The 14,255-nt window shown below is 42.3% G+C and overlaps 1 protein-coding gene across 4 annotated transcripts in view; it reads right to left on the bottom strand.

The window, feature by feature from the left end:
* Positions 1-1,469: 1,469 nt before the first annotated feature.
* LOC125890952 (transcription factor SOX-13-like) overlaps positions 1,470-14,255 on the bottom strand; it is a 60,263-nt gene continuing 47,477 nt past the window's right edge. For all 4 annotated transcript variants that reach the window (XM_049579918.1, XM_049579891.1, XM_049579900.1 and 1 more), the window contains exons 11-14: positions 12,253-12,358; positions 10,976-11,146; positions 8,724-8,940; positions 1,470-5,716 (exon numbers count right to left, since the gene is read on the bottom strand). In XM_049579918.1, coding sequence (XP_049435875.1) covers positions 5,431-5,716; positions 8,724-8,940; positions 10,976-11,146; positions 12,253-12,358 — 780 coding nt within the window. In that variant the 3' untranslated portion in view covers positions 1,470-5,430. The remainder of the gene's footprint in view (positions 5,717-8,723; positions 8,941-10,975; positions 11,147-12,252; positions 12,359-14,255) is intronic.

The raw sequence follows: 14,255 nt of genomic DNA on the forward strand, positions 1-14,255 counted from the left end.
TCAAGAAATAAAACAGTCAATAAAATTTAAAGAAATAAAAGTCATCCATCAGTAGGATACCAGTGGGTTAGAAGGTTACAAATGTGTTTGGAAAATACACTTTGCTTCTGAGGAAATTGTAAACTGATTGTAAAAGGAGTTTATTTTTTGACTCACCAACTTACCTCAATGAGAACCAAACTTGTCCACATGTACACTGGTATTTTCGAAAACAGGGTTGCCCCCTCTCGTTCTCAAAAAATTCCTGTCCACACAAGCACCATTTTAAAAAAAATCTCAGTCCAAATGAAAACGCAAAACCCAGTCGATCGCTGCCAAAACAACAGACAGTGATACAGGCTGATCGTAACCTTAAAGCCGCACAAAGAGGAAGATGATGGTGTCCAATCAGAAGCCTGGAAATAAGCTATTATCAGAAGGCTGCCTGGAGCAGTGACCTCTGTAGTGCATTCTGATGCCTCTGGTTCTCAATATAGTGGAAGAGTAACTGTATTTTTATGTGCAAACATGTAAAAAGTCATGTAATTTTGAAGTTTTGAGCCAGCTCTACTTTGGTCACATGGCGGACACAAAATGCCGCCTCACAAAGCAGATGACAGTGCACACTCCAAAACAGCTGTTTTCGGGAGTTCTGATCTTCGCCCTGGACTAAGTTTTACCAAAGAATCTGTTTTTTCCCACATGTGGACGAAAGGTCAAAACGCAAAGAAAAAATGTTTTCAAATATACCCGTAGACGTGTGGACAAGGCCTGAGAGTCTACAGCCACACTAGCTGTCCTGTGAGAATGGAGGCCTACTTAGACACAGAAGTGCTGTGATCTACATGCTAATGTTTAGTTAGCACAAAATACGCAAGGTAGCCTACGCAAGTGTCATTAGTTTTGCAGGTATTTGGTCATAAGCCAAGTATAATGGACAAATAGAAATTTGACCTGATTGCACTAGTTGAAAAGTCAGAGGGTCAACAATGTCATTGCAGTCTGTTCCCAACAATGGTCTCAGGAAGTTGTTCACAACCCAATTACCAGAACTAGTTTTTAAACCTTTTACAGTGCAGTTGTGATCCACTTAGGTGCATCAGTTCCAGTCAGTCTATGTGGACCTGAACCTTAGTTAAAGCTGTGTTAATTTTTTTTTAACACTTTTCGAGGTCCCCTGTTAAGATTATAGTGAAAATTATTTACTACGACTTTTCCAATGTGAATAATCAGTTTACATTAAATATATAAGAGAAAAGTAGAACATCCAAGTATACACTGCTGTGCTGATATAATGTGTTATGCAGGCGAGAGCTGAAAAGAGCTGAGGTGATGTGTTACCCAGGGAACGACCTCTGGGAGACCTGAATTATTGAGCAAAGTAATTACTGAACCAACTGAACCAAGGTCTGTGGGGAGAGATCCACACCTGTCTCAGACACACATACACACATAAAAAAATAAAAAATCGTACCAAACGTTATTAGCACAACCAATTTATTGTCTTTCAAGAAAAAACAAAACGAAAAAACAACAACACAAAACTCTGAAAACATAAAGAAACGTACACCTTTAAATTACACAGGCTCTTATAAACAAAATAAAGTCTCTTTCTATATTTACATCAGCAGGGGTAACGACTCCTCAGCATGTCTCCGCTAAAATAAGATAAACATTTTCCTCTGATATCCATCTCTGTGCACAAAAGCCAGCATCTTTTCTCCACACAGCCCTGACCCTGATTGTTTTGGATGAGCCCCAAACCCAAACATCGAGGCCTGAAACTCCTCTTTTCCCGCCATTTTGATTTGTCATCCTTGCAGCTCGCTAAGAGTGGATTGGCCCCAGTGTTATGTAGGTACACTACATTTTTGTTACATTGCCCTATTAGTCAATATGATTATTGAGTGCTGAGAACAAAGACACCAAAACTATCCATGTGATTAGAAGCGTTAGCCACAGATTCCTTCAGGCTAATAGCAACATGCTAATGGATAAAGTAGGATGTAGCAGGTTCATTTCTGGCACTATTTTACTTGTGGCAACCACATATTCATCCATTGAGCATTGAATTGGGGAGGCACACATTCTCCAAAAATCCAACACCTTTACCTTTTTCCACGATGTGACATGGAAAGAGGTAAAGCAGTAGCTAGTTAATCATTAGCACATCTTTTGTCCTACATTTACTTTAAAGTATAGCAATGTTTTACATAAAACTACAACTTAAGCTACAGTTTAAGACTACTTTTGACTTCAAACTCAAACTATTTTTGACGTTAAAACTAACTCATTAAATAAATTTGGAACCTACAGTCACTTAGGATCATGCATGCTAAACTGTAGCATCATTAGCATGAAGCTAACCAAGTTTTATTATTGGAACTAACCTGTTTCCTACAAGGAAAAACAAAATAAAGCATACCTCTAAAACAATCAGTATGCCAATATGTTAACTCCAATCATCAGTGATGCAGCCCTACTATCAAAGAACAGTGCTAAGTGCTAACATGGAGCCAAATATCACTCAGCAAGCTAAACTGTTAGCGTGGCACACTGTAGCCCGAAAACGAACTGAGGACTCACGGATGATTTTGGTTTCTACGTTCTCATGAAGTTGACCAGTGGTTCAGTCACCCAAAAACTTTGTTTCTATTTAGCCTCACTGTCAAAAGCTCACAACCATTAATGGACCTTTTCTCCATCTCTGTAACTGTTAGAGAGAACATCCTACCGATAAACAACAGCCTCCATGTGACGTGTGATTTGGGATTGATTTGGCTCTGTTTGATAGCTGGAACAGGAAAATAAAAGATGAAACAAGAAGACAACAATTTAGCCTATTCAGATGGAACTTTACCTTAATTCCACTACGACGCTGATTGATCTGTCTGCAAAAATGTCATGTAGTTTAACTTTGAGCCTTTTAAATATGAAAATAATTCCTGAAAAATTATGGTGCATGTTGGATATTTTCTGCAGTGTTGCAAGAGGCTGCATCTCAAAAGCAGCGAAAACAACAGCTGACATTTGGATACACAGATAGGAGGTGCTCAACACGACAATCAATTAACACTCAAAGAAGCAAACACAGAGGTATAAAAAAAATAGGTAAGGCTGAGGTCAACCCACCGTGCTATGGAAAGGGAACTCATAGACACACAAATACAGCATATACAACACAGCTCAACTGAACAGTGATGTGGGAGGACGAGGAAGAGGAGGGTTAGATTGTTAATTAACTGTACATTATCTGGGATGTAACTTCTTAAAAAAGATTTCATTGGCGGTCTGATTGTAAACCACTGGGTGCTGTGACAGACCCCTCAGATTTTTATCCTTTTAATTAGCATTTGAACGATTTTATACAGTTTGTCTTTCTGCTTTTTTAAAATTGTTTTTAATGCATTATGTAAAGCATGCTGAATTACAGCTCTGTATGAAATGTGCTACACAAATAAATTTGCCTTGCCTTAACTGAAACATTTTCTGCAACCTTGGTGACCATAGACTATAAAAAAATAAATAAGATGGACGACATGACGGACAGCTCCTCAAAATTGAAGCCAAAATGTAACGATCGCCCCCTGGTGGCTGGCTGCAGTATGGGTCATAAACCCCACCCCACCATTTAAGCAATGGGACATGAGCCAAACTAAAAACTCAATGTAAATGTCAAATACATTTTTCCCAAAAATGGTTTTTGTCATTTTACGTAGTTCTTATTATGCAGCTGTACGTTGAAGTGATATTTTTTCTTCAAAGTTAGTTATTTGATGCAGTATTAATGGGGTTTGAGGTCATGATTGACATCTATGTGTGCCACTGGTGTGCTCGCGATCAATGGTGCTGCACAAGACTGTTTGGACAAAGTGTTTGGGCGGGAATTCGACGCCACAGCGATCGTTACCACGCAGACTCCGGCTCGAAATGACATCACCAGCAGCCGTATCTGGGATATTTTGGCTTCATTTTCATACAGTGAGGGTAAGTGGAGATGTGCCGCTCATCTTCATATACAGTCTATAATGGTGACAAACAACCCTGCGTATTCTGTCAAGAGCCACTAAATGTATGTGAAGCAATGACTGGCATCTGCCATTGTTTTGTTTTAAGTGAGATCAATTTAAAGATGTATCTTATCTGCTTCAAGTATTATATTTTACACATTAGGTTCATTTCATTTGTCATGACGACAGGCTGTGAGAACAGCAGAATAATGTCTGAAAAATAACCTTGATGATGTCAAAAGGGTTTATCACTGTGAGATTAGAGACTAAAAATGTATACTTTTAAGTCAGAGTTAGAAAGTAGGGGTTTAAATTTTGAAACCACATGGACATTTACCAGGAAGTGGGTGTCTAATGTGGCAGGGTATGAAGCTGCATCATGGGAAATGTAGGATCCAGTGTTTTAGGTGCTTGAACCATACTGAGGACTAAACATCAGGATATCTCAGCCTCTTACTTACTTACTTACTGCCCTTAATGTCGGCTGGCATGTAGGGCAGCATCTCAGCCTTTGCTGCTAACCATTCTTTTTTAATCTGAGCCCCCCATCTTTATATATCTTACCAAATTGCTGAAACAAACCTTCAATCTCTCTATTTATTTTCTCTCAGTCTTTTTAAGATCAAATTTAAATTGGAGCACTATAATCTGCCAAACTCCAGGTTCCATACTACTCCAGACAATCTGATCCATGACTTGCGTGAGTGTCGTGTAATATATGAGCATGTGGTGCAACAAGTGTCAGTGTTCTCAACACTGAGATACTTAATGTGAAAATTAGCAGACAGGAATGCTACTGCTCTGGGTTTTTCATGAAGTAATAACCAGCTCCTACCAGCAGGGGGCAGTACTGACATGCTGATAACATACAGCTCCATCACTGGCCTGTTGCTTCAACCACAGAGTAATAACTCAGCTGTCAAACAGGTGAAAACAGGGATTCTGGTAAACGTGTGTGGTTTTAAACTTTCCTCCAATGAGAAGCATCCCTGTGGTGCCAAAAGTCAACATGGGAGGAAAGCAAGTAGCATAAGGGATTAAACAATAAACCCTCTCCCTTGTAACTTAAGTATGACTTCTGTATTCTAAAACAAAGCAGCTGATGACATGTCTATGAAGGGAAATGAGTAACACAAGAGCTTGCCTCTATGTGTGTGTGTGTGTGTGTGTGTGGGGGGGGGGGGGGCAGGGTTTCTACTAATTTCAACTAATTTACAAAGGAGTGAGTATGACGTTTTCTCACCACATCTCTTCACGTTTGCCTACCAGAGGGGCAATCTTATCATCTGGTGACAACTCAATCCCTCCCGTCTCGCCTGTTCCTCCTCCATTCCTCTTCTCCAACTGTCAGTCAACAAAGAGCCCCCTTCCTCCTCAGCTACCCTCCCCTCTCATTCCTCACCGCCATTTTTTCCTCTCCCACCCACCCCACTCCCCCACTTCAGTCTGTCAGGAGCACCAGTTCCCCCTCGCTCCTCTCTCCAGCGTCGCTCTCCTCTCCTTCGCTGTACGGCGGCCGCTCCCTCTCTCGTTCCCTCTCTCTTTCTCTGGGCAGGGACGTAGGTGTGGCCTGGCCCTCTGCTCGACGCATCGTGGGGGGCACCTGTGGCAGGTAGTGCTCCAGTAATGCGGGGTGAAAGGGCATGGTTGCCACTGAGACCGAGCTGGCACCACCCGGGTACTGGCCATCGCTGTGGGAATAGTGGATCTGCTGCGGTTCTGTTTGACTGTAAAGACAGGAAGTGATGCGTACCGTAAGACTGTAGGATGAATCAGCTTTCTATTGATACATCAGTTTGCTTTGAGTTTGACTTTTACCTTTAATATCATGAAGGTGATGAGTTTATTGGACAGTAATCACTGCCTAGACTGAACTGTTGATACAGTTTCATCTGGTTTTAAACAAGTACGCATGAATATGTTTGATTATTTATCTAAATCAGGGGTCTCAAACTCACGGCCCGGGGGCCAGACACGGCCCTCCGGACCATTCTATACGGCCCGCTATGTGATATCAATTCATAGTGAAATCCGGCCCGCTGTGGCCGTGAACGCAGCGGACCTTGAATACAGCCTTGTCACGACTGAGGAAAAATGCCAGATTTGTCGGTTTTTGACCCTTCAGCGCATCATCCTAGGACCCTTGAACGCATCACCACACCTGAAACCAAGTAGAAAAAAAACAAACATTTGGCACGCTGCTAACACTATGGCCAAAAGAAAGGTTGACGCTGAGTACAGAGTGTTTCAGGAGAAGTGGGAGACTGATTATTTCTTCGTCGAGTTTGAGGGGAATGCCACCTGTCTGATCTGCAATGAGAAAATTGCCGTGTTTAAGGAGTACAATCTAAAGCGGCATTATTCAACTAAACATGCAGAACAGTATGCTAAGTACCAGGGAGATGAACGGACACAATGAGCTGCACAGCTAAAGAAAGGACTGTCAACGCAACAAAACTTCTTCCAGAGAGCAAGAAAGGAGTCCGATGCAGCACTTGAAGCAAGTTACGTTGTCAGTGAGATGATCGCCAATCGAAATTCAATTTTTTTCAATCATTTTTTGTGGAATACTTGAAGTGGCCCCCTCGGGACAAGACTGGATGCTCAGCGGCCCTCAGGTAATTTGAGTTTGAGACCCCTGATCTAAATCAAACTGAAATTTGAATTCTCCTTTTTTGTGCAAGGACATACAAATTCTAATGATATTATTTCATTTTTCAGAAGAGGAGAAAAATTTTTTTTGGATGTAACATTTGAGATTCACCATTCATATAACTTTTCTGTTTGAATCATCAGTACAAAAGCAAACAAAATATATCTAATTCTTTGATTAAATGTCAAAGGTTCAACCTTGTGAGCATAAAAAGCATTTTGTTCACAAACTTAGTGGCAAAGTATTTTGAATTTGCAACACTGACTGACCTCTTCTCCACAGATACAGTTAGTATTTATGGGAAAGCCCACAAAATGTCACATCCTTTCATGCCAGGGGGGAAAGAAGCATTTGCTACTAGACCAAAGAGTTTTTGTGTGTCTTTCTGCATATTGAATAAACTTATAAATCCAGAGTTAATGGGTATTTTTCAACCTGGACCTGATTTCCCCATGTTTTTGTGTGAGTAATAGTGAGTAATAGGAACAACATTTTTTGAAAATAGTTTAGCAGTGAGTAAGACCACTGCAGCTGATGGCAGCCAGCAATGTAAACATGGAGGGCAATTGTGCACCATCGAGCTACGTCCACTAAAAGAACTTGTTTTTGCCACTGACAGGCTCAGGACAGGATTGTTATTGACAAAATTATGGAAAGGATCTCTATAGAGATAGACCATTTTGTTATCCTTTTTGATTAACCAGAAACAGCCCTGAAATCGCCATCACCAAACCCACCAAATGATCAGTACTTTTATCATTGTAAAACACACTTCCTTCAGAGTCAAAAGAAATAAAATGAAACTCACAAAAACAACCCTAGTTCGTCTTTCCACTTTTTTAACAATAACCAACTCTGGCTTGGTTGAAACAAACCCTTAATTCATCCAGTTAGATGTGAGAGTATGCTGACTCGATACATGCTAGAATTACTGTTTATTTAAATGGGATCTGGTGGGTTTGGCAATTGTGATTTGGGGGCTGTTCCTGGATAAACAACAAGGGTTTAATGCTTTATTCAGTGTTAGCCAATGGTAAAAAAGTTGTGAGCGTCCAAGAAAATGAAGTTCTTGAGATTTGACAGTCCCAGTATGTGATGACATTATAGCAAAAAATGGTTGATGGCTAATGGTGTTGAGTACCGTTAGCACTGCCATACTGTCTCCAAACATGCATGGAATTCACTAAAACACACCTATTACATCAATGGCTGTGCTGATGGCTGCGAGGCAACGATATTATGGTAAATTTAACTACTCATATTGTATCACGTAGTAAATTTAATGGTGTCTCTTATGTTTGTTTAAAAATTGCACTTTCCCAGCACTGACAGGCTGAGGGAAAGGACTGTTTTCCCCCTCGTCTACTCCGCCCTCACCATGTCTAGACCATGTCTAGACACCGACTGTATCTATAGCAATGGTAGCCAAGGCTCATGGGTATTGTAGTGTTAAGACCCATCAACCATGCAAAACTACTGCACCTGGAAAATGGAGGCTCGTTGACCTAGCTTGCCAACTACACACACCTAGAAACAGGAAGTGAAAACATAATGGTCTTTAAAATACAGTATCCCAGTCACTCTGAAGAAAGCCGATATGAATAACACAATCACAAATGAAATCTAAGGCCATTTTGAGGTTCTGATATTGACGTATATTTCTCTCAAAAGAGTCTAAAAGACAAAAGATGTGTTGAGCATATCTGGGAGGCAAAGAAAAACATCACTGAAACAGAAAAACGCTCTAAACCAACCACTGTTAACAGTTCCAACCTCCAACTCCTCCAGCTTAACTAGTTGGAGGAGTTGGAGGGAACAATGGCGAGGGATGCTATTCATCGTCAAGGACAGACTGAAAAAAAAAACAGCCCAGCTGCGGTATCAATACTCCACTTTTGTTTGTGTCTTAAAGAATAAAAGGAGAGCTTTGGGAGCTGCAGGCATTGTCTACAATGTGTGGAGGTGCAGAGAAAACTCTCGTCAATGGAGCGAATTGTCAGCGTTGTCTGCCAGGGACAAACTCTTGTGCATTGCATTCTCAAAGTTGTGCAAATCAAGTTGGTGCGTGCATTGGTTTCTACCTGTGTGTGTAGGTCGCTCTCTGCTCCTGCCGGCGGTTCTTCATCATGGCCTTGTACTCGCCCACCCTCAGCCTCCGTCCCTCCACAATGCAGGTCCGTTTGGGCCGGGGCTTATACTTGTAGTCAGGGTAGCGCTCCAGATGCTGTCTGCTCAGCCTCGCCTGCTCTTCGTAATAAGGCTGCTTCTCTTGATTGGACATGCCCTTCCATCTGGAGCCTAAGGACACATTGGCACAAGGAGGATGAGGGAAAAGTAAATAAACAATAAAGATGAGTTCAATCAAAGTGTTCTAGCAGTGAGGAGAGAGCACGCTTAAATGTTTATGTAGCTTCAACTTAGTTTTGGCTGGGGTTCTCGTCCTTTCTCGGTTCTGTCAAAGGTGCATCAATTTGATTCCATCTGGGAACCTTGGTCACATGTTATGCTTCTCTTTCTCCCATTGTTTCCTGTCTGTCCTAACTGTTCAATGAAGGTGAAATGCCAAAAAAAAACTAAAGACAATCTTGTGGTGAGATCAAAAACAACAGGATTAAATCTAATGTGGGCCAGGGACATTAAGGACTGGTGCTATTTGGTCTGCTTTAAACAAACCCTGGTCCGCTTTCACGGATAGTTTGGTTCATTTGGAGTGGTGTGAACAATCATTCGAACTCTGGTGCAGGCCAAACTAGCTAACCTTGGTCCACTTGAAAACTGGGGGTCTCGGTTCACTTGCAAGTGAACCCTGGTGCGGTCCACTTACAGTGGGAAATGCAAACGCACAATCCAGTGGACCAAAGAGAGGAAGTGAACCAAAGGGAGGAAGTGAACCAAAGAGAGGAACTGATGTAGAGCGCAGTACATTTTGGTGTTAGGTGTTTTTGTGAAGGGGATGGATTTCCATTTTTAGTCCTGGCCAATCGATGAGCTGAGTTTTCTTCTTCCTCGTGCTTTTTTTCTTCCTGTTCAGTGGTCGTTTCGGGCAATACCGCCCCCAAACAAGCAGCTGTTGTAACTGTGTGACGTTGTCCAGGCGGTTTGGTCCGCTTTAATAAGTGCAGTATGAAAGTAAACCGAACCAAATAAAGGTGTGAAGTTTTTTGGCATTCCCCACCCAATCGAACCAAATCCCCTGGACTATCCTGGTGTGAATGCGCCTTAAGTGTGTGTGGGCAATGGCCCCGTCTCTACTTCCTATCTGCCTACTTCTGGCCCCTTTGCTCAGACCACACCCCCTTTTGAACTTGGCGTTCATTTAGATCTCAACTAATTTCAATCCTCTCTGCTGATATCAGGTGTCATTTCAGGACAATCAGATGCGGCCCTCCACCACCCCATTTACCTTCACTTTTAAACACATTCAATGCCCGGTCCTGCTCCACATCCCATCATCCTCATCTTCATTTCCATCACCAGTGTCCACCAATATCCTGCACTTTGTAATAAATTATTGTTACCTCCATATGAAGTCTGTCCTGATTGAAATATCGTCATCATGATATTTCACAATGTTACTATGCATTGCATGTTTTCCTTGTATCATGCAGCCCTTGTCTACCCATGTATTTAAAGTTGTTATGGTTTTGTCATTGTCAGTGTGGTACACAAGAATACACATTTTTAAATTCATATTAGACCAAAAATGATTAGATTGGTTAAGTTCCTTGTCTCTGGGTGAAGGTGTGGTTAACACATCTTCACCCACAGAGGTGTGAGATTAGCTGCTGTAGTAATTGGTGTGAAAACCAGCACAAACATGGATCTCAGTGATCCCACCACAATGAACAGAGAGTACTGGAGAGAGCAGTTCTCTGCAGATTGGGATGAGGTATTTAAGTAATTATTAATAAAATGTATATTTGAATTAAGTCGTGGTTTATGTGACATATGACATGACATATGCATGACTTGGATGCGTGTGTGTATTCAAGTCTGTATGTCATTGTGTGTCCGTGTGAGAGGCGGTTGTTCCCAACAACCAGCTCTCCACAATAGAATGGAATGTAAACGTTTGGTCCAAGGAAAAGGATTCAATCCAGTGTGTGTGTGTGTGTGTGTGTGTGTATGTGTGTGTGTGTGTGTGTGTGTGTGTGTGTGTGTGTGTATGTGTGTGTGTGTGTGTGTGTGTGTGTGTGTGTGTGTGTGTGTGTGTGTGTGTGTGTGTGTGTCTGGTGGGACAAGCAGGTGGCTATTCGTGCCCTCACATGTGCCAGGCAGTGTCTCAGAATAGAGGCACAGAGTGAAACCCACCCCTGCCCAGAGCTAGGCTCACCCAGGATCTTGCTGATGGAGGAGTTGTGCATGTCGGGGAAGGCCTGCAGGATCCTCCTGCGCTCGTCCTTGGCCCACACCATGAAGGCATTCATGGGTCTCTTGATGTGGCCTGAGGAGGGAGGGGGCCGGGCCTCAGCATAGTTGCTTTGGACTGAGACGGACAGGGCACCTACAGGAAAGAGGGCTACAGTCAGTGGATCACAAAAATCCTTGGGTAAACACTGTTAGTTCACATCTGATAAAGGGGGAGCAAAAGGCGGGACTTTGAATGCGCAGTTATTAAAATGATGGAGCAAGTGTGTGATTGGTCTCACTCCTTCTTTGGACAGAATTAAACCAACTGAAGGAACTGTGTGAGGCGCTGAAACCCACTCGCTGTTGCTCGTGGCCTCCATTTTGGTACTTGAGCTGCCTCCTCCTCTTTGCCAGGAAAGGGCTTGAACCCGCAGTTGTGGCTGTATCTCTTGTTTGTTAACCTTTTCTTTTACACCTCTCTTTTTTCTCACCTGGTTATTAACCTTGACTTGTTGAAGGGGAAGTTTCTCTTCACCCACAAACATCCGATTTCACAAGCAGTTATGATTGACTTTCCCCGCCCACATTCATCATCCTGGGTCTGTGCCAGAAACTTGTTGTCTTCTTTTTTCTCATTAAAGTTTCAAGAGGATGATGCAATATGTTGATACAGCTGAACATGGAGGTGGTGGTGGCGCAAGTTATTTTGAGATATTTAAATGTCAATCCGATATTCTGAGGTGGTAACACAAAATCATGATAATAAGTAATGTAGTAAACTGCCTTTGAAACAGAAAGTTGTGACACTACTCATGGAGGGTTTACTGAACAAGCCTACCAAGTTTCAGGGCCCCCCCTGGCAGTCACCTGCAAAATGTCACTCAAATTAACAGTTCCAACCAGGAAGAGACCTCAAAAAGACCACAAAGAGATGCAAAGGAACTGCAAAGAGACAAAAAATAACTACAAAAAGGGGCAAAACAAACACAAAGAGTCAAAAAAATGACACAAAATTGCCTAAAAAACCTCAAAACTACAAGAAACACAAAAATGTATGTGTGTGTGTGTGTGTGTGTGTGTGTGTGTGTGTTCCTAGTCCTGAGAGGGAAAGGTGGTGGCGCCTTTTCCATGTCTATGCCCAGGGGCCTATTGTCTCATACTCCGCCCATGTCACCACTCATGCCTGGGAATACAAAACATTTGCTAAACAACAATGCATAAGGCCGTCCTTATTTAACAGGCTCCTGCGGGGACACCTACCCTCAGAGTCACTGCTGAGGTGGTCCTCAGTGGACAGTGGAACGTGTCTGTTTTCACCCCGCTCGGAGGAAGAAATTTTCTCGCTGTGGGGAGAATCTTTGTACTCCTGCAGACATAAAAAACAGACAAAGACAGATGAAGTCAGACACGCAGTGAAGTCACACAAATATTCACACCTGAGCACAAAGGGTCGATTTGAATTTGGACTGCAGTAAAATGATGACCCAATGTGCAAGGGGTGTGTTCAAAGCATGCATGTGTTTTACAGGGTTGCTATTTAAGGTAAAGAAACTGCACGCTCACCATATCAGCTGCTGTTATAATGCAGAGCTGTAAATGCAAAGAAAGGATATGACAACGCCGTGCTGGGGGAAGAATGGTGTTTATTGTTTGAGAGAGGAGAGGTGAAGGAGAAAAGGCAGAGTTGGGAATCTAACTCTAAATTTGCAAAACTATCACACCGCCAGTGTTTCTATCGCCCGTTCACGAGCTGTAAAACATTATTTATCCCCGTTCAGCGGAGTGTAATACCAAAATAGGTCAGTCATTGGGATTGGTGTTAAAGCAGCGGCAGAGATGGAGCGGGATAATGGAGGCGAGGAGGAGGAGAGCCACAGAGTACAGTATTACTGTGGACAAAGAGAGAGGGCAGGTGGCTCAGTCAGTGCCACACTGAGGCCTTTGTGGTATTGTGAGGCTGCAACAGCTGTTGCGCCGGGACGAGGCTGAGACCAAAGCTTCAGCCACCTCAAAGAATGAAAACCAAGACTAGAATAGAAGACAATTTTTACAAGAACCAAAACAAAAAAAACAAAAACAACTGGCATTTTAACTGTTGAGTTCCACACAAATTATGTAATGTTGAGATGCTTTAGGAGCATGTTTCCATTTTGCTCCACATTTTACTGCTAACGTCATGTGTGTAATTAAAACATGTTGTACATTTTCACTGGAGCACATGACTGCACTCACATAAAGAGGGATAGCAGCAGTTGATAGCATCTTTGTCAGGGGATACTGAAGCCCCTTTTCACTTACTAAAAATAGACACAACAGACACATAACTTCTTTGTCTTTTCCATACAGTGTTTACTCAACAGCATATTCCCTAAAGCAGCAGCGACAGTGCTGAGCTGTCACAATGCGCTTCTGTGCGTGGTTATTCTTCAGTTGGTTGAATCCTCAGGAGAGGCATGACTCTCTGTAACCCTAAACCTGCCTCTGACCCCCAATTAGACCTCTTTGTCAGTCAGAATCAGACTGTGAGTGTTTCCTCATATCCAGTTTGTTCAGTAAGACGGTATCGGTATCCAGCTCACCACAGGAAGATCTGACAGATTTCTTTGTTGATATACCGGCCTTGTCTGAACAACCATAAGATCATTTAATTATTCAGAATTTCAGTGGTGAAATGAACATAATGCATTTTCACAGGCTTTCAAAGTCTCTTAGCAGCTGAATGCGGAAAAAGGGAATTTCAGACATAAAATACGTAATATTGCTGACTTCACACTTCAGTTAAAATAATGGCTTCCTGTAATTCAGACTCAGGTGATGTAAATTTATAAAATTGCCCCTGAGAATTCTCAAGTCTGCTTGTCTGACAGGTATGGATTAATTTTCAAGATATTTTTTTCATTGGGCTTTGGAGCAGTTGTTCCCAACTGGTGGGTCGCGGTCCAAAAGTGGGTCGTGGGTCCATTCTGAATGGACCGCAGATGACTCGCGAACATGTCAAGTCTGTTATAAACACACTTTATTTTGAAGTGCAGTTAACTTCCAGCACAGAGCTTTAATTGTGAAGTGCTGTTTCCTGCTGCAAAGTGAGTGACTAATGGGCAGCTACTTAACAGAGACAGCAAACTAGCTTGGTGACATGGCTGAATGCCAGTATGACGCTGAATATATGAAACTGTTTGGACTGTGAACTGAAGATTAAGGAAAAATCTAGACGAGTTGGGAACTGCTGCTTTAGAGACTAGCTGGTAAACATAGTGGAGCAT

This window comes from Epinephelus fuscoguttatus, linkage group LG1 (assembly GCF_011397635.1).
Source record: "Epinephelus fuscoguttatus linkage group LG1, E.fuscoguttatus.final_Chr_v1".
Classification (NCBI taxonomy): domain Eukaryota; kingdom Metazoa; phylum Chordata; class Actinopteri; order Perciformes; family Serranidae; genus Epinephelus; species Epinephelus fuscoguttatus.